General features: G+C 39.4%; 1 protein-coding gene across 3 annotated transcripts in view; it reads right to left on the reverse strand.

Annotated features, from left to right (window-relative positions):
• Nucleotides 1-4,826: 4,826 nt before the first annotated feature.
• Nucleotides 4,827-20,879, reverse strand: part of LOC130917414 (spectrin beta chain, non-erythrocytic 4-like) — a 113,351-nt gene continuing 97,298 nt past the window's right edge. Inside the window, exons 40-44 of one of the 3 annotated variants that reach the window (XM_057838795.1) lie at nt 20,487-20,547; nt 15,972-16,228; nt 11,889-12,059; nt 10,096-10,138; nt 4,827-10,013 (exon numbers count right to left, since the gene is read on the reverse strand). In XM_057838795.1, the coding sequence (XP_057694778.1) occupies nt 9,717-10,013; nt 10,096-10,138; nt 11,889-12,059; nt 15,972-16,228; nt 20,487-20,547 (829 nt within the window). In that variant the 3' untranslated portion in view covers nt 4,827-9,716. The remainder of the gene's footprint in view (nt 10,014-10,095; nt 10,139-11,888; nt 12,060-15,971; nt 16,229-20,486; nt 20,548-20,879) is intronic. The other 2 variants (XM_057838796.1, XM_057838797.1) reach the window with 2 other exon arrangements.

Below are 20,879 nucleotides of genomic sequence, written 5' to 3' on the forward strand. Positions count from 1 at the left end.
TTGAACACTTATTTTTTCATTGAAACTTTTCTTTGATTGAAGCAATCCTTTTTGTGTTTGAGCCATATTATGGGTAGGACATTTGTGTCTAAATCATTCAATCCCAATAAAAGTTGCTTCAATCAAAAAAAACTATTTTTAATCAAAGAAAAAATCACTTGCAAAAATAATATTTCTTTTGAAAATATTTTTTTATTTGAAATATTAATTTTTTTTTGAAGTGTCACTTTTTTTGAAAAGCAAAAAGTTTTAAAACTCTTTTTTTTTTTTTTTTTAAAGTGGAAAAAGTTTTGGACACACTTTTTTTGAATTGGAAAAAGTTTTGAAGGCACTTTTTTCGATTGAATCATTTTGACACAAAGATGCAACTTCAACGCTACTTCCGACATGTTTGAGTGGCAGGTGACTACGACAATGGCATAAAACCATGAAACAAGAATAATGGCCACCAGGGCTCCATCCAGCCATCGGACTCTGCTCGAGTCCAAGCCGAAAATAGGGCACCGGTACGGGGGTGCGACATCAGGAAACCACCGGAGTGCCCGGGACGGTACGGTGCCCTGTCGCTGCACAGGAAATCAACCCGACATCAACCCCCAGGTGTGGAGGCCGGCTGTCGAGTGGACGGCCCGCGAGTGACACGACACTCATTCAAAGCTGAAGCGACGGGGCTCCCGGCGCGGATGCCGGCGACTCACGGGCAGTCCACTCGTTTACTGGGCAGGCTAGTGTCGGGCCACTCGCCGGCTACTCCCGTACCGGCGCGTTGCGATACTCCGGTTGGACCCTGATTGCGAACCGTCACGTCAGGGCAGCGGGTGAAGTTCCCCATGTTGAATCACATAAGCAGCAGGGCACCGAAACATCGCGGGGACTCCGGTGAGATCCCGATGTCACACCGCCGTACCGGTGCCCTATTTTCGGCTTGGACTCGAGCAGAGTCCGGTGGCTGGATGGAGCCCTGGTAGCCATTATTCTTGCTTCATGCTTTTATGCCATTGGCGTAGTCCCCTGCCACTCAAACATGTCGGAAGTAGCGTTGAAGTTGGATCTTTGTGTCAAAATGATTCAATCGAAAAAAAGTGCGTCCAAAACTTTTTCCACTTAAAAAAAAAACAAAAAGTTTAAAACTTTTTGCTTTTCAAAAAAAGTGACACTTCAATAAATATATATATATATATTTGAAATAAAAAATATTTTCCCCAAAAATATTTTTGCAAGTGTCTTTTTTCTTTGATTAAAAATAGTTTTTTTGATTGAAGCAACTTTTATTGGGATTGAATGATTTAGACACAAATGTCCTACCCATAATATGTCTCAAACACAAAAAGGTTTGCTTCAATCAAAGAAAACAGTTTCAATGAAAAATTAAATGTTCAAATGTGATTTTCAGAGTCTTAAATAATTTTTCACATTCAAAAACTTTTTTCTACGATTGATTGTTTTAAATTTTTGATTGAAGTTAATTTTCTTTTGAAAATATATATATTTTTGTTTGAAGCAACTTATTTTTTGATTGAATAATAAAGACAAATGTCCTAGCCAAAATGTGGTCCAAACGCAAAACCACATTACATCAAGCAAAAAAGTTGTTTTTTGCATTCAAACTCATTTTTGATTGAAGTGACTTTTTCTTTGATTGAAAATAAATATTTTAATTGAAGCAACTTTTTTTTTGATTGAAGTTACTTTTTTTGGATTGAATAATAAAGACACAAATCTACTTCCATATAAAGGGAGTAGGCGCATTCACAAAGCTATATATTGCTCAAACTACAACCAATTTTCAAATACTTTGTTCATCATGAACGTCAGAGATGCGGAAATTTTATTGCTTTTTGAAGAAAATTATAACCTCGGAGTTTCATGTAAAAACAACATTGAGGAGATACGTTAAGCAATGGCAACATCAGAGTTGAAGAGCTTTTAGAACTCAATATGGCCTCTGAGTCAATTTGCCCACCACTTGAGTACAGACACAAATACACTGCCAATGTATAATATTTTTATGATGGACCAAACAAATGGAAAATTCTTGATATTGGAAAAAAAACATAAATACTGAATTTTGAAAAGACCAGGTTTTTAAAACAATAAACAGAAAAAAATGTAATTTAGTCAAAAATAAATAAATAAATAAATAATTTTAACAAGAAATGATGAGTCCTCATAACAGGTTTAGCAAAGCAATGGTTTAGACAAGGGGTGTCCAAACTTTTCTTCTGAGGGCAGCATTAAGAAAAATCAAAGGATGCAGGGATCAAACAACATTTTAAAAAATAAAGATTAAGAAAAAGTCAGAAAAAGGATGAAACGCCTTATCAATAAAAAAGTTCTCCCCAAAAAGCAAGCTGTATTGTCTTTGTATTAAGTCGTTCAGTGCCATTGTTGATGATAGATGTCCAGATGTGGATCTTAAAAACAAAACTCTTTAAATTAGTTAATCACTAGTAGATGTCCAATCCATTTCAATAGGGAATTCGCTGCCAAACTTCCAGTTCAAATGGACTGGTCGTCTGTTGCTGTCAATCGCAACCAATGAGATGAAATGGTGGACAGAAATTTGTTTTCACCCCTTTTTTATATACATATCACAGAAAAATGAGAATCATAAAAATCCAATGAATTGTTATCGGTAATATGTACCCTCAGTTGCGTAATTTTTACCCCCAGTTTAACAATATATGGGTATAGAGTATAGACTAGTAATCTGTGGGTACATATTAATAAACTGTAACTACTATTGACCAATCTGTGGCCAATTTAGGATTCTGTGGGTGCAGACTGCAAAATTCTACGCACTTTACTTCTCTGTATCCACCGATTACTAAACTGTACCCAGTTTATCAATACTGACAGATTACCTATGCAAAATACAGTGATCCCTCACTACTTCGAGCTTCAAACTTCGCGCCCTCAGTCCATCGCGGATTTTTTTTTCAATTAAAAAAAAAAAAAAGTTGAGCTGTCCTGAGACGAGCGTATAGACCCTACTCACATGACGTCACAACCACGCCTCCGCGCCATATTGTCCGTCAACTCGTCATGTTGACGCATTACCGCTACGTAAATTCCTCCTATTATGGCGTGTTTTTCTGCTCGTTAACATTATTAATCAAAATGGTGAAGGCGTGTGTGGCGGTTGGTTGCAATAACAGAGAAGATAGACGGAGAGACTTGAAGTTCTACCGTATTCCGAGAGACCCGGAGAGGAGAGCGAGATGGACTGCTGCAATTCGACGAAAAAACTGGGCTCCAAACGATTACTACAGATTATGTAGTAGTCATTTTATATCTGGTAAGATGCATTTAATATATATTTAGAGGGTTTTGGGCTGACAACCACAATTAAGATCATTGCAAGGCTAATCGCCGTCAACATACAGTTTCAAATTCAAGATGCTTATTTCTTTCACCATCATTACATTTTGAATAATATTTAGCTGGTACCAAGTGAAAGAAGCTGGCCTCGTCTACGGATCATCAGTTAAACAGGTGTGTCCAAACCTTCTGCAAAGGGGGCCAGATTTGGTGTGGTAAAAATGCGGGGGGCTACCTTGGCTGATTTACATAGAACAATATATTTAAACAAATTTTAGCAAGCCCTTCTGTTTGTCACATTTGCTTTATTATTTTTTTAAATTCATAATTTCAACAGTCTCGTCTTTGTGGTGTTCTCTTTCGACACTCGGGCTCTTGCGAAATACTGCTGCTGTGAAATTAAACTAGCTTCAAGTTTCTATAATTTCTCGCTGCGTATCTTCCCTGTTATGATGTCGTACATGTCAGCGTGTCTTGTTCGGTAATATCATTATTGCGTCACATCGCACTCTTTGAAAACAGCGACTGTCTCTTTGCAAATGAGGCAGACACAGTTGTTGCGTGTTTTATTGAAGAAATAGTCCAATATCCACCTACCCTTGAAGCGTCGGCCATCGCAGTCAATTATTATTTTTTTATTTATTGTCGCCATTTTAGAAAATTGGAAGTGCCACACGGGGTAATGTTGCTTAGAGTGCTGCTCTTAAAGTTTTTCAAACTTTTGTGAGAATAGGCTGATTTTGTGTGGACAAGATAGTTGTAGATATCAGGGTAGCAGATGTCAGGCAGAGCGGGCGAAGACAGTGGGTTGAAAAATATCAATTTAGGCATCAAATATGGATCTGGCGAATGGATAGACTGAAGCTTTTCCACATAACGCCTTTTATGCAACGCATCCAATGAGTTTACAGCGTCTGAAAGCACCTTGGCTTCCATGAATTGCACTATAAATTGCACGACAAATTTAAACCATTGAGAATACGGAAAAACAATGACGAACAATATGGCGGCCGGATACAGCGACACGTCATTCTGTGACGTTGGTGAGTAGGGTCTATAGTCTCACTCTCCCTGCTCTTTGTTGTTCAGGTAATGCACTGTAGTTGCTTATTAAAGATTATTGATAGACATCTTTTGTTTGATCCCGCCACAGATCCCTGGAAGCCTCAGCATCAAAGCATCAAAGTTTAACTTGTTAACCAGTTGCTGTGGCAACTCATTGTGTGTAAGTGAGGAGATGGAGTTGAGTGGGCTCACTTCATAAAGCATTTAATAAAGAAAAGCATTTTTATACTTTATTCTTGTTTAAAAATAATTTGGTGGGACAGTAACATGTTTAAAATGTAATAATTATTACATTTAAAGTGCTAAAAAAACATTAAAATATACATATACATACTGTATGTTTTTTTTTGGGGGGGGGGGTGAAAAAACATGTCTTATATGTATGTCTTTCCAATGCTAAATCTAAATTAATACATCATTGAACACAGACAAAAACAAAACAAAACAAAACAAAAAATTATTTTTTTGCTTGAGGCGGCTACTTCGCGGTTTTTCACTTATTGCAGCGGGTTCTGGTCCCCAATAACCGCAAAAAACGAGGGATCACTGTCGTGCCTTTTTCAATATAAAGAAGCAAATTATGAGGACGGACACACAATTAGACATGGTGGGAGTTTTCATTGATAGAACAAAATGTATTTTATTCATCATTCCATCTGAGCTGTCACACCGAAGTGGACATACATACATACAATATATTTCATGTGGCTGTCAGCCGTGTGACACTGTACACACTGCGTCTTTTTTGTGCTGTGTGTAACTTTGGAGTCCATCTGGAGGTTGTCGACATCAAAACAAGACTGCTCTATTCTCATTTTGTCTCCCATCTCTCGATAATTGTGTCCGACATGCACTGTAATGACTGCATTGATCCTGCCATTCACCCATAATGCATAAGAAAAAAAAAAGAATGAAATGCATGTAGCAGTGACATCAATTCACTAGCATGTAGCTAAAGCAGGAGAGGGGATCATTTTATCTATCGGGCCCAAGTGTATTGTGTATCCTGATGAAAATGCATGTATTTAAGGGGTCCCCAATACAAACACACTGAAAGCTCAGTAAGTAGCGTCCCCAGAAACGTTGGGAAGGCAATTAACCCCTTCTAATTTTTTTAAACTTAGAGGAAAGTTGAGTTTAGAGACAGGAAACAAAAAAAGTGTTATATTTGTATTCTTTTATGTGATTCCACGTCAAATCAGACATGCAAAGTCACAAGGTGTGACAGTTGAAGCAGTTCTGGTCTGCCATCGATTCAATCATTTATACCATGTTCCTTGCCTACACTCTGCTGACGTTTCCGTGGGTTCGCCTTGCACGCATTTGGAAGACATTTGAACATCCCAAGCACACACTAAAACAAGAGAAGAAACCTGAGAGCCATGGACAGACGTAAAACATCAACAACTAGAGTCCCTTGCATGGAAACCTGAAACTGGACTATGATCATTTTTGTGTGATTATGATTGAGATTAGTTTGGCATAGTGGGCTTCTTCAATGAACAGTGAAGAAAATAAGTATTTCGACACCCTGCTATTTTGCAAGTACTCTCACTTAGAAATCATGGAGGAGTTTGAAATTTTCATCGTAAGTGAATGTCCACTGTGAGAGAGATAATCTAAAAACAAAAATCAAAAAATCAAAATGCACCATTTTTTAACGATTTATTTGTGTGATACAGCGGCAAATAAATATTTGAACACCTGAGAAAACGAATCTTAATATTTGGTACAGTAGCTTTTGTTGACAAATACAGAGCTCAAACGTTTCCTGTTGTTTTTTACCAGGTTTGCACACACTGCAGGAGTGATCTTGGCCCACTCCTCCACACAGATCTTCTCTAGATCAGTCAGGTTTCTGGGCTGACTGAGAAACACAGAGTTTGAATTCACTCCAAAGGATTTCTATTGGGTTTAGGTCTGGAGACTGGCTAGGCCATGCCAGAATCTTGATATGCTTCTCCTTGGTTTTCCTGCCTGTGTGCTTCGGGTAGGGTTGCCACCTGTCCCCTAAAATAATGAACACTCCAAAATTGGGAATTAAATGTTGCGTTCCGTATTGAACTAATGCGGAATATACTGTAAATGAATAGATAAATTTCTATGCATTTTAGGAGTTTTTGGGATGTCCCTTTTTTTCTCTTCATGTACAGCTCTGGGCGCGAGGGGAATGTCCCGTATTTATTATTTCTGAAAGGTGGCAACCCTAGCTTCGGGTTTTGTCATGTTAGAAGTAGAGGTGTCAAAATTATCGCGTTAACGAGCGGTAATTAATTTTTTAAATTAATCCCGTTAAAATATGTGACGCAATTAACGCACAAATGCCCCGCTCAAACAGAAAGGACAGCAAAAAGGACTGCAAAGTGAAAGGTGTACTTGTTGTGTTTTTCGGAGTTTTGCCGCCCTCTGCTGGCGCTTGTGTGCGACTGATTTTATAGGCTTCAGCACCCATGAGCATTGTGTAAGTAATTATTGACATCAACAATGGCGGGCTACTAGTTTATTTTTTGATTGAAATTTTACAAATTTTATTAAAACGAAAACATGAAGAGGGGTTTTGATATAAAATTTCTATAACTTGTACTAGTTATTATCTTTTATTTTCTATAAATTTTTATAAATATTTATATATTTTATTTATTTATATATTTTATTTATTATTTTTCTTTTTCTTTTAAGAACTACAAGTCTTTCTATCCATGGATCGCTTTAACAGAATGTAAATAATGGTAATGCCATCTTGTTGATTTATTGTTATAATAAAGAAATACAGTACTTATGTACCATACGTTGAATGTATATATCCATCTCGGTCTTATCTTTCCATTCCAACAATAATTTACAGAAAAATATGGCATATTTTATAGATGGTTTGAATTGCGATTAATTGCGTTGAATTACGATTAATTAATTTTTGAGCTGTAATTAACTCGATTAAAAATTTTAATCGTTTGACACCCCTAGTTGGAAGTGATGATCCCTCTTCAATGCTCTGAATGAAGGAAGGAGGTTGTTCCCCAAAATCTCTCAGTACAGGGCCCCAGTCATCCTCTCTTCGATACAGTGCACTCGTCCTGTCCCCTGCGCAGAAAAACACTCCAAAGCATGATGCTACCACCCCCATGCTTCACAGTAGGGATGGTGTTCTTGAGATAGTACTCATCCTTCTTCTTCTCCAAACACGGTTGGTGAAATTATGACCAAAAAGATCATCCAAATGGTCATAGGCAAATTTAAGACGGGCCTTGACAAGTACTGGTTTAAGCAGGGGAATCTTCAGTGCCATGCATGATTTCAAACCACGACGTCTTAGTATATTACTAACAGTAACATTGGAAACAGTGGTCCCAGCTCTTTTTAAGTCATTGACCAACTCTTGTCGTGTAGTTCTGGGCTGATTCCTCACCTTTCTAAAATCATTGAGACCCCACGAGGTGATACTGTATCTTACATTGGCGCTCCACTCCAATTTCAGACTGACCATCATATTTAGCTTCTTCCATTTTCTAATGATGCTCCAACAGTGGACTTTTTGTCACCAAGCTGCTTGGGAATTGCTCCGTAGCCCTTTCCAGCCTTGTGGAGGTGTATAATTTAGTCTCTGGTGTCTTTGGACATATCTTTGGACCTGGCCATGTTACAAGTTTGAGTCTTGCAGACTGTATGGGGTGGACAGGTGTCTTTATGCAGCTACCGGCCTCAAACAAGTGCATCTGATTCAGGATAATACATGGAGTGGAGGTGGACTTTTAACGGGTGGACTAACAGGTCTTTCAGGGTCAGAATTCTAGCTGATAGACAGGTAATCAAATACTTATTTGCAGCTGGATCACACAAGTAAATAGTTTAAAAATCATGCATAGTGATTTTTGGATATTTCTTTTTAGATGATCTCTCTTATAGTGGACATGCACTTACAATGAAAATTTCAAACTCCTCCATGATTTCTAAGTGGGAGAACTTGCAAAACAACAGGGTGGTCAAATACTTATTTTCTTCTCTCTATACACTTGTATGAAATTATATTAGTGGGTTTGAAAACTGGTTAAATCTGTGTTACTTCCGATGTTAAAGGTCGTAGATATTGAACTACTCTTATTAATCCATCCATAGGGTCTAATGGAGACTTTTTAAGCCAACTGAAGGGTCCTAAGAGACATTTTGGACCAACTGAAGAGTCTTCAGAGATTTTCTGGAACAAATATGGAGAATAAAGATTTTTCTGGGCCAAAATGGAAGGTCTTAAGAATATTTTTGTAGAAAGGATTCAAAAACTTTCAAACCAAATGGACAATGTAGAGATTTCTGGAACAAATTGAGTGTCTCAAACCTTTTAGGTCAACTGGAGATTCTTCATTTTAGACTGAAGAAAGTGTGTTCAAATACTTTGTGGCCCAACTATCTTTATAGAACTTTAGATGATGTAGCGTATTTAGAGATGTTTTTTGGACCAACTGAGATATCTTTAAACACTTTTCAGCAGGGATTTTTGGACCAGTTTAAGATTTTCCGGAGACTTTCCGGATGAACTAAATTGTCTTAAAGGACTTTCAAATTTATAAGAGAGTCTTGATTTAAAAAATAAATAAATAAATACATATATGTGTGTTTTTGTGATGTATTCAAAGACATTTTAGACCAACATGAGCCAAACTTCAATAACACTAAGGCCAACCCAAGATTGTCTTAAGATTTTCTTCGAATATTAGTAGATGAATAGCTTTTTCAAGCATATTTAGAGAGTTCTTAGACCAATCCTAAAATTTGTTTTAAACCAGTTAAAGAGTCTAAAACGATTTTGTTGAATAACCACATAATCCATGGAACAACAGGGGTGTTCTTCAATTGAATGTTGAATCTTTGGAAAGCAAAAATGTTCAACTATTTTTTCGTTCGTAACAGTTTTTTTTTTGTTCTCATCAATTTAGTTCTCGTTTTGTCTTTTACTCTTTTGATTTGGGACTATTTATGGCCAGTGCATTTACTGTTTCGGAATCGAAAATAAAAGCGCTTGTAATGATTTTGAGCTTTGCTCCTTTAAAAAAACCGTGCTACTTGACAAACCCTACGTAGAAACAGAAACACACACGCACGTATAACAAACACACTTCTCATCTCATACAAAAAAAACAAACAAACATGGAACAGCGCGATCTACTTAATCCCCAATGTCACAAACCGCAATTGTCTTCCCGCTGAACTTCCCTGCGAAGCCAGCGGAGGGCGTTACCGCATAGATGCAGTAGGAGAAGAATAAGTCATTTCAGAGTTCTTTCCTGCTGCATCAGTTTGCATCCAAGATCTTCCACACGGGAGGTGTTGTGAAGACATCACTTTTTCTTACTGGGCTTTTCTGAACGTTTGGCTTCCGCCTTACCGCCACGATCTGATCGCTCCACCCGGTCTTTGTCCCGTCCCCTGTCTTTTTCCTTCTCTTTTTCTGGCTTTTCCGCTTTCTCGGCTCTGTCCGATCGCTCGCCTCCGCGTTCTGAGCCGGCCTTGCTTCCGTCGCGCTGCGTCCCCTCGTCAGTGGATGAGGTAGTTGCTTGGAGCTGGCCCCACTTGGCCATCTCCTCATGTTCCGAGATGCTACTGCTAATGTTGCCCACCCACGTCTTCAGGTCCTCCTGACACCAAAAGAAAAACGAGAAATGAGACATCAGTTTCCATTAAGTGCCGCTGTTGTGTTAAAGAAAAGACAAATCTCACCTCGTCTTTTGCGTGGAACAAGAACTCGCTGCCGTCTTTTGTCCTGTTAGGATAGTAGACAACCAAGTGTTATTCAGAAAAGTTATTTGACTTTTTGGATTAAAGGATTTTGTAGATTAAATATACTGGAGACTTTTTAGACAGACTGACTTTAGTCTTCAGAAGACCCAACTGGTCTCAAATGGAGTCTTTGGACAGAAATAATTTAGGAACTTTTATAAACCAACTAAAGAATCCCCAGTGACTTAAAAACCAACTGAAGAGTCTTCAAAGGCTTTTTTTGGCAAACTGAAATCATGAATCATAAATGTTTTTTTCGTCATTTAGAATCATGGAGCAAAGGGAGAGTTGACAGATGATCTTCAAAGACAGTTTAAATTTTACAGTTAATCGAGTTGTTGTTCTTAATACATTAAATGTACAGTAGCTCCAAATACTGTAAGTGCTGACTCTAAAAGGTCTGAAAGAACATTTTTATTCAATTTTTAAATCACGGTCTTTATGGAGAGTTTTAGATCAGTGGTTCTTAACCTTGCTAAAGGTAGTGAACTCCATGGGTTTCACACATGCATTAACGGAACCCTTTTTTCAAATTCAAAATCAATTTATCTAAGCGAGCAAGCTAAAACCCAAGCGAATTCCCATTCAAATTTGTTCTCATGTAGACAGTATGTTTTTAAACAGGCAAAAATGTATGTTTTTATCTTTATGCCAAAAGCATCACTAGACCACTAAACGAGTAAAAGAGTGGCCCAATGTGCATATCTTAGAATTTTTCATTCAAATTTGGAGGAATAGGGTTTAAAATAAACATGAACCTTCTCACAAATCCAATAAACAGTGAACTTACAACAAATAATTTTGCCTTTTGATTTGCTTTTCACATTGGAAAAGGAAATTAACCTCAATTCATTTCACAGTTTCTATTTTTATTTTCATGTCGACATTCTCATTCTATTACATCCTTGCCTCACATACTATTTTCATGGCGTAAAATGTGACGCAAGTGTTTTTTTTATGTTAACGCAGCGCACGTTACCCGTAGTCTGTTGTACTTCCTCATACCAAGTGAGAGTCAACCTTCCACTGAGCAAACCTGTTTCTCCTCCCATCAGATTGAGGACTCGCACTTGAAAGAATTGGAATAAAGCCTATAAATTGGGGACTAACCAGTCCGAAACCTGGTCTAAAACGTCACTTTGCCTAGATTGAGTCAGCATCCGAAAATAGGGACCTGCGTGTCATAACCTTCACTGAACCCCTTAGACCAGGGTTCACTAAATCCGGACATCGGTGCCGCTTTTCCTGTTGTGTTTTCCACGTCTCTCTCCCCTAACACACCTGAATCAAATGATTATGTCATCAGGAACTACTCCAGAAGCCTGATAATGATCCTGATTATTTTGATTCAGGTGTGTTGGAGGAGGGAGACATGGAAAACACGACAGGAAAAGTGAACCCTGCCTTAGACTGACTAACCGAACCCCTGGGATTCAAGAACCACTGGTTTAGACCAACTACAGAGTCTAAAGACAATCTTCAGATCATAAGAAGATAGTCTTTGGAGACTTTTTGACTGATGGTTGAATCTTTAAATTATTAGACCAAGACTCTTCAGATACTCTCTGAGCCATCTATAAAGTCCTTAGAGACTTTTTGAATAATAAACTGACGACCCTTTAGACTTGTCTAAAAGGTCCAAAAGTCTGCTGAAGTTTACGACTGGCGGGTTTTTAGTGGCAAGAAACAGTTAAGGGTTACAATTTAGCGTGGAGACGAGTGTGCGCTCGTACTTAAGCGTGAAGACATTCTTCTTCTTCTTGTATCCGTTGGTGACATCACAGTGGCAGTGTGCAAGGTTTAGCATAGGCTCATTGTTGTACGCCGTGGCTGTGTTTTTAGCATCCTTGTAGAAGCCCAGCTCGCCTTTGTTCAGCACGCAGTACAGGTTCACCCAAGACCTGCTAAGATGGGTAGGTGGAGGGGGAGAAGAGATGGAAGGGGGTGGAGATGTGAAGAGTTAGGTGTTGGTGCAGAATAGCTGCTGCTAAGTTAACACCTCACTCACCTGAGCTTACAGGTAGGTGGGCGAGAAGGGCCAACACCAACAAGGGAGGAGAAAACACACTGCAGAACAACACAAGACGGACGCCAAACGGGGAAAGGGGACGTGCAGGGTGGAGGGAGGCTACATACAGCTCGGGGTAAAGCTAGGGATATCTTAAATAGGACTTACCTTAAATGTGATGGGGGTGCAGCAGCCAGCAGCAGCGAGGATGGAAACAAACAGTATGAAAGTTCGGTTAAAGGAAAGTTGATTAGGAGAATAGTCGTAAGAGAATTTTTAAACCAACATGCACAGGGGACATACTGTTTGCACAGACTACACACACTTAATCGTACTGTAATCAAACGAGCCCATTTGACTGACAAGTGAAGGTTGAGCTGGACTGATTTTCAGTGCATTGTCGTCAGTGTTGTTAATCTTACTTCAAAAAAGTAATTAGTTACAGTTACAAATTACTTCTCCCAAAAAGTAATTGAGTTAGTAACTCAGTAACTTCAATGTAAGTGCGAGTAGTTAGTTACTCGGCAAAGTAACTGATGTTACTTTTCAAGTTCTACACGTTATTACATGATCCATTCAATAACATTTTTCACATCAAATATTTTTATATTAACGGATTCAATTGACCGGCCTTTTTTACCTCCTCCCCCAAAAAACATAGGTCACACTTTTCACATTTTTTAAAATTTCACCTATATAAGAGGGTAAGGATATACAAACTTTTTTCAAATTTTGTGAGGAAAAAAAGCCTTTTTGTTTTTCCTGTTGTACTGACCCCGTATCGAACACGTAGGTGCGTACTTAACTGTGATTTGTGTGGACAGTCACACCCCTAATTTACGTATATATTGTAGATATATTTTTCAATATGCAGGTGGGGCTCAGAATCTCTTCCCTCTCCTATCTTTGCTCTAGTTGTTTTGATTTAAAAAAAAAAAAAAAAAATCACACAAGGTTTATGGATATGTCATTCAAGAAAAGTTAAGGGCAAATACTGTAACTACAGGTCCTTCTCAAAAAATAAGCATATTGTGATAAAGTTCATTATTTTCTGTAATGTACTGATAAACATTAGACTTTCATATATTTTAGATTCATTACACACAACTGAAGTTAGTTAACTGAAGCCTTTTATTGTTTTAATATTGAGGATTTTGGCAAAAAAGTCAAGAAAAACCAAAAATCCCTAACTCAAAAATTTTGCATATCATGAAAAGCTACTCTAAAGAAGCTACTAACCTAATCATCTGAACCAACAAATTAACTCAAAACACCTGCGAAAGATTCCTGAGGCTTTTAAAAACTCCCAGCCTGATTCATTACTCAAAACCGCAATCATGGGTAAGACTGCCGACCTGACTGCTGTCCAGAAGGCCATCGTTGACACCCTCAAGCAAGAGGCTAAGACACAGAAAGAAATTTCTGAGCAAATAGGCTGTTCCCAGAGTGCTGTATCAAGGCATCTCAGTGGGAAGTATGTGTGAAGGAAAAAGTGTGGCAGGAAACGCTGCACAACCAGAAGAAGTGACCGCACCCTAATAAAGATTGTGGAGAAGGGCCGATTCCAGACCTTGGGGGACCTGCAGAAACAGTGGACTGAGTCTGGAGTAGAAACATCCAGAACCACCGTGCACAGGTGTGTGCTGGAAATAGGATACAAGTGCCGCATTTCCCAGGTCAAGCCTCTTTTGAACCTGAAACAGCCGCAGAAGCGCCTGACCTGGGTTACAGAGAAGCAGCACTGGACTGTTGCTCAGTGGTCCAAAGTACTTTTTTCAGATAAAAGCAAATTTTGCATGTCATTCGGAAATCCAGGTGCCAGAGTTTGGAGGAAGACTTGGGAGAAGGAAATGCCAAAATGCCTGAAGTCCAGTGTCAAATACGCACAGTCAGTGATGGTCTGGGGTGGCATGTCAGCTGCTGGTGTTGGTCTACTGTGTTTTATCAGGGGCAGGGTCAATGCAGCTAGCTATCAGAAGATTTTGGAGCACTACATGCTTCCATCTGCTGAAAAGCTTTATGGAGATGAAGATTTCATTTTTCAGCACGACATGGTACCTGCTCACAGTGCTAAAACCACTGGTAAATGGTTTACTGACCATGGCATTACTGTGCTCAATTGGCCCGCCAACTCTCCTGAACTGAACCCCATAGAGAATCTGTGGGATATTGTGAAGAGGAAGTTGAGAGACACCAGACCCAACACTGTGGAGGAGCTTAAGGCCGCTATCGAAGCATCCTGGGCCTCCATACCACCTTAGCAGTGCCACAGGCTGATTGCTTCCATGCCACGCCGCATTGAAGCAGTCATTTCTGCAAAAGGATTCCTGACCAAATATTGAGTGCATAGCTGATATAATTAATTGAAGGTTGACATTTTTTTGTATTAAAAAACTTTTTTTTTTGTATTGGTCGGATGAAATATGCTAATTTTTTTTAGATTTTTTGTTTTTCTTGACTTTTTTTTGCCAAAATCATCAATATTAAAACAATAAAATGCTTGAACTACTTCAGTTGTGTGTAGTGAATCTAAAATATATGAAAGTCTCATGTTAGTCAGTACATTACAGAAAATAATTAACTTTATCACAATATGCAAATTTTTTGAGAAGGACCTATATTTTTGGTCGTAAAAAACAAAAACAAATTTTTGTAGCAACTACAAGGACAACACGCACTTAGTGGTGATAATGCATACGAAACAGGAAAGCAGTACAGTATGTTCAATTAACATCTAAACGCCACAAACTGTCGCCCGCAGCGCTAAATGCTAATGCTGTCGACAATGTTAGCGTGCCACCTAGCATTGGGTTTGCAACTGCATCACAACCCCCTTCCCCCCTCCCGGTCTGCTCTCTCTATGTCTCTCAGACATCTCGCGTGTGATTCAACCAAACTGTAGTAACGCGCACCTTCACATCCTCAGTGTGATCGGTAACGGCGTTGCAAAGATGGGAAAAGTAATTAATTATCACTACTGACAAAAATAATGCCATTATACTCTAACGCCGTTATTAACAACACTGATTGTAGTTGGCACACCCGCAAAATCTGACAGCTTGAAAGATGTCGCCTATTTTTCGGAATTGGCCGATCTTATGGTGGTGGTGACCGTCACTTTGCTCACTTTTTGTTCCGCCCCCATCCGGGGATCGAACCGGCGCCGTCAGCATGGCAGTCAAGCATGCAGATCGACGAGCTGAAGGGTCTTTTGAAGTAATCGGGAACATCTGATGCCTGTGTACGTTATATATATTTTATGCATTTAAATCTGGCAGGATGTGGTGTGTGAAAAAAAACAATTTTTATTTTACAAGGCCTTTAAATACTTTTTAGGCCAAAAGAAGAGTCTTTACAGATTGTTTGTAGCAGAGCCTAAAGTGACCTGAAAAGTCTTTACGAATAAGATCCTTCAGACACATTGTCGGCTTAGTAAAGAAGTTTTAGGGACTTTTTTGACCAATTTAAGAATCTTCAGAGACTTTCTGGAACCAACACCAGTTTTAATTACTTTTTTGTCGAACTGGTGAAGCTTAAGCAACTTTCTTTGGATAACAGGCAAAACTACTTTGATACATGGAGTCGAGGAAAGACAGGGTGTAATTTTTAGAAAAAAAAAAAAAGATGAAAAGAAACCAGCTCGTTCCAGCCATCGCATTCATCTTAGAGAAACATTTTGGATTAAATGACTCAACTGAAGATAGACCTACTGTGGCGGGAAACAATGGAAACATTCTTAAGTTCTGAGTAAGGACACCGGATGAACACCAGAAATATCCTGCTAGACATCAGGACCCAGAAGACCCACCTGTTAGTGCTCTTCTTCAGGCTCTCGATGTCCAGCTTGCGGAAGAGGAAGCCCTCGTGGTGTGCGCTGTGTGTGGGTGGCTGGGGGGCCGCTGGGCCGCTTTGTGCCGGTGCCGAGCGGGATCGCCGCGTGGTCTCTCCTGATTCTTTGGGTCTCGGCCTACGCCGCGGTTTGGGTCTGTCACGGGCTCGAGGCCTGTCGGGACGGGAAGACTTCTCTGGTAGGCCGTTCGGCAGGCGGGGAACCTCACCTCGGGCCTGGAGAGAGCAAAACAGGTAAGAAAAAATGTAATAATAATAATAATACTCTGTAGCTGTCTTACTTTAAAATAATTCACTTATTCCCTACTCCCATAACAATCATTTGGGTAATACCATAATTGGCTAAATTGTTTTTTTTTTTAAATCGTTTTTAGAAAACAAGAAAATACAAAGAATTTGACCAACTGTATACGTTGCCTGGCTCTGTCAGACTATTCACCCTGTATTTTTCAAACACTGAGAGTATAGTCTGGGAACCAGCCCATTAACGGCCTCTCGAGCAGGTACAAAATCAATCGACAAATCAGATTCGTTTATTTGCGTGACGTGTTCTTAACGAGCAACGTCACTCTTGCGCGTCGAAAGTCGTCTCCACAACAACACAGATGGTGACCGGGAGAGCCGAGAATATGTTCCAATCCACGGTAAAATCAGTTTTAAATTACCAAAAACGCATCGACACGAGTCATTGACAGACAACAGACTGTCACGCGCTAGCCATGTTGAATAAACTCCGCTCTCTTCGTATGTTTACTTCTGCGCGCAAGTCCCTCGTCCTTCCCTCGTCATTTTACTAACGTCACATCTGCCCGTCGCTGATTGGTCCACTCCGCTGTCTGTTTGCTGTGGTTTGCTCCGCCCTGGAAATTGTATCCGCGTGAATGGTGGCCAGACTCAATAGCTGGAACAGCGGTGAGTCTGGTGTAGCAGGCAACTGTATACGTAGTGGTTACTGTGTTATAGATGACAAAAAATGCACACAGATCAAGAATAAGCTAAATTTTATCAGTCAGTTTTATTGATATAGTGGTGGGCAAGTTAAGAATGACTCAAGCAACTTATGGCTACTGGGAATTTTATTCATGCATTACTCAAACAATAGTTTTGGGACACAGCCCGAACATCGTCATCAGTAATTATAGCCTAGACTGTGCGTCCCGGGCTGTTGGGGGACGGGTATCGATAGGCATTTGCTTTTTCCCGTTTTCCTTTGTCTGTCATCGTCTTTTTTTTTTCGGGCAAATTATTCCTTAGTCTGTTTCAATGTTTCTCCTTTCTGGCCAAAATATCCCACACTCTGAAACTGTCAATGATTCTGATGATGATGACAATGACAATAAATTCATTAATTAATTCATTCATTCATTCAATCAACGCCAGCTGGTCGATCTTTGGCATTAAATGCTAAGCAAATAAATTACATGAATAAGTGTGTTGAAAAAAAGCACACTTTGGTTTACCTGTGTTACTCTGCCTGTGCTTACGTTATTTTTGCTCTAGAACTCATGAATTTGTCTTCAGCTGTAAATCAAAGAACACCACAAAAATGGAAAAGCATGTTTCTGCTTCTGTGCAATGCATAACTGTACCTGCACTGTCTATATGGCTTTTCTTGTGACCATTGGTTGGTCATGAGTCATGGCTTTAGAAGATTCATCATGGGCTACATGAACACATTGGCTGACACAGAAAGTGATAGACGTCTGATCCATTTGGATTGGCCAGCCCCTCCCTGTCCAAATGGATCAAACGTCTATTGCGGTCAACAGCACTTAAAACGTCATCATTCATTGCCAGATCTCCTTGTTATACGGATTGGACGTTTATCGCAGCCAACGAGTGAATGGCTGAATCCACTTCAGCTAATGACTACACATTTAAAAAGCACGAAAATTCACTAATAAGCAGAGTTGTTAATATTAATTTAAAAAAGTAATTAGTTACAGTTACAAATTACTTCTCCCAAAAAGTAATTGCGTTAGTAACTCACTTACCTCATTGTAAGAGTAAGTAGTTACTCAACAAAGTAGCTGACGTTACTTTTCATGTTTTACACGTTATTACATGTCACATTCTATAAAGTCTTTCACATTAACATTCTATAACATTTTTCACATCAAATATGTTTATATACGAATACTACCGGGTTACTGCAATTCCTTCTAAGTGGTGAGACGGCTAACACATGCGCTCATCAGTTAAAAGCGGCGAGTATTTACTATTTCTGTTTTTATTGAGGCTTTTATTACCTTTTCATTGCCTAAAAATACTTTTTGCATGTGTTTCCCTCTCATACTTTTAAGCATTGTGTTTTTTTGTGGTAGATTTAAAGCAGATTGTTGATTTGTTGATCACATTAGCCAAGTAGCATACCTAAACCATGCTTATTTGATATTACTATGTTTAAGTATTTTCTCAAGGCATCTTTAGTATGTTCTGTCTGTATGCATCTAAACAAAACAAGCTGAAAGCGCACGGTAGTACTACAAATTCACCTCTTGTAGGACGTTTCGCCTGTGTAGCCCATTTTGGCAGAACACCGTTTTTTTCCTCCTCCTCTCGTCTCATCCAGTCTTTGCTGTTCATTTTGCTTTTGCTGCTCGTTTTGTGAAATATCGACAGTGCTGTCATGCTCATTAATGTTCCTCTCAGGTTCAAATTGAAAGGGTTGAACAAATGACATGTTCATGTCAGTAGTCATAATCTGGAAGCCCTGCAGCGTAACTATGTGACATCACCGCTCTGCTACGTCAACAACAATGGCGACCTACTAGTTAAACTAATCTTGCAAATTGTATAAAAACAAAAATATCAAGAGGGGTTTCAGTATCAAATTATAACGTTTATCTTTTAAGAACAACAAGTCTTTCTATCCGTGGATCCCTTTAGATTGACGCTCACCACGCTAAATGCTAATGCTAACAGGATCGGGAATGCTATACTAATGCTCTGAGCCATCTCGCTGCGGGTTTGCAACGGCGTCACCACAAGGAGTGTGACAAAATATCAAAATGGTGATATATCGTGATACTTTGTATCCCAAAAGGTTATCGATATGCTCCTGCCAAGAATTGAGATATCGTTTTAAAAAGGTGTCAATGTCTAAAAAAATATATAAAAATGAAGCAACAAGTTGCTACCAAAATCTACCACCATAATAGTGTCTCAGTTAACTCTAAGGCTGCATTGACGGTGCTCGATGCCCAATCCATTTAGACTGGGAACGTTCGTTCATTCAAACCAGAAAATTCACAATCATTCTATCAGATTTTCAGGGCATTTACAGGTCACTTGCTGCTCATTTTAGAGATTTTACAGGTCATTTTCTGTTGAGTTTGAATCACTGCCTATTTATTTGGGTGATTCCCAGGTCACTTCCTGTTCTGTAACTCAAAATAAACTGTTAAAGACCCATAAAATATCCCCAAATCAACAGGAAGTTGTTAGAACCCACTGCAGGTCTGTATGCCTTTTCCTTTTTTTTCCCCTCCCAGTCATCAACACTAATTCCACACACCTGTCCTGCACACCTGGTCATTACCTCAGCCTCCCTACATAAACATCCACAGCCATTGCGAGTTTGTTAGCCCTCACTGCAACTTACGAGCGTTTGTAGTTGCCTTGTCTTGCCGGATTTTTGATACACTTTTTGTCCTTGTGGATTTTTGCCTCTAGCCTGCTCCTCGTCTGTGCCTCTGCCTTTGATATACTTTTTGACCTTGTGGATTTTTGCCTCTAGCCTGCTCCTCGTCTGTGCCTCTGCCTTTTCTCTGTGACCTGAACCCTGCTACAGGACCGGATCTAGACGCATCCTGCCTGGACCTTCGCCTTGCCCGTCCCCCCCCTGCTCGAACAGCCTTCCGCGCCTCTCCAAGGGCCAAGACTTCTTCCTCTCAGAACCATTGTTAATAAATGTGCTCTGAGCTCTGCATTATTGGGTCCGTTTGTTCTCTGAGCCGTGTCAGAAGTAACTGAAAATCAACAGGTAAATGACCTTAAATGGCCCAAAAATACCTCATTGGCTGCCACTACCGGCCATAGACGTTCAAGCCGTTTGAAGTGGGAGGGATGGCAGCGAATGAACGAAAGTTCATCCGCTGCCACCCTCCCAGTTCAAATGGATTGGACGTCTACTAGTGATAAACTTATTCCAATTGACAGCAGAAGCTTGGTTTTCTGTTTATTAGTAGTTTGCAGAATATTGAATGATAATCGTTGTCTCGCCATATCGTAAGATCATCGTTATCGTGAACTTTGTATCGCAAATTGTAACGGTAACGGCGTTGCAAAGATGTGAAAAGTCATTAGATTACTCACTACTGAAAAAAAATAACTTCGTTAGTAACGCCGTTATACTCTAACGCCGTTATTAACAACACTGTTAATAAGGCCTTCTATCATGGGTAAGGATTGATTTTAAACTTCAGTAATTTTAATGAAAACGCTGTATTTGAAGGAACTCTAAATTTCCAACCTGTGCTGCTTCTCTCTCCTGAAGCTGCTCCACTATGTCTGCCATAGTAGTTCTTCTCTCCCTGCAGAAAGGAAAGCACAATAAGCAAACCTGAACCATAAATATCCACAGAGCAAATGACTTTAGAGTAGGGGTGCACGATATCCATTTTTTGATACAGATATCGATAACTACCTGCTCTTCAAGGCCGATACCGATACGATAACCGATAATATATATATAATTTTTCACTGTATATTCACCTGAGTTTTTGAACACCTGTAGGTCAAAAATACTAGTGGTTGATTAAGCATAGATTTGTCTTTGACCGAACTAGAATTTTCATGATGACATGAACATTATTATAATGAACAAAACAAAGACAAGAACAGTTTTGACTTTAAAAAAGTGCCC

Source organism: Corythoichthys intestinalis, chromosome 6, assembly GCF_030265065.1.
Source record: "Corythoichthys intestinalis isolate RoL2023-P3 chromosome 6, ASM3026506v1, whole genome shotgun sequence".
Taxonomy (NCBI): Eukaryota; Metazoa; Chordata; class Actinopteri; order Syngnathiformes; family Syngnathidae; genus Corythoichthys; species Corythoichthys intestinalis.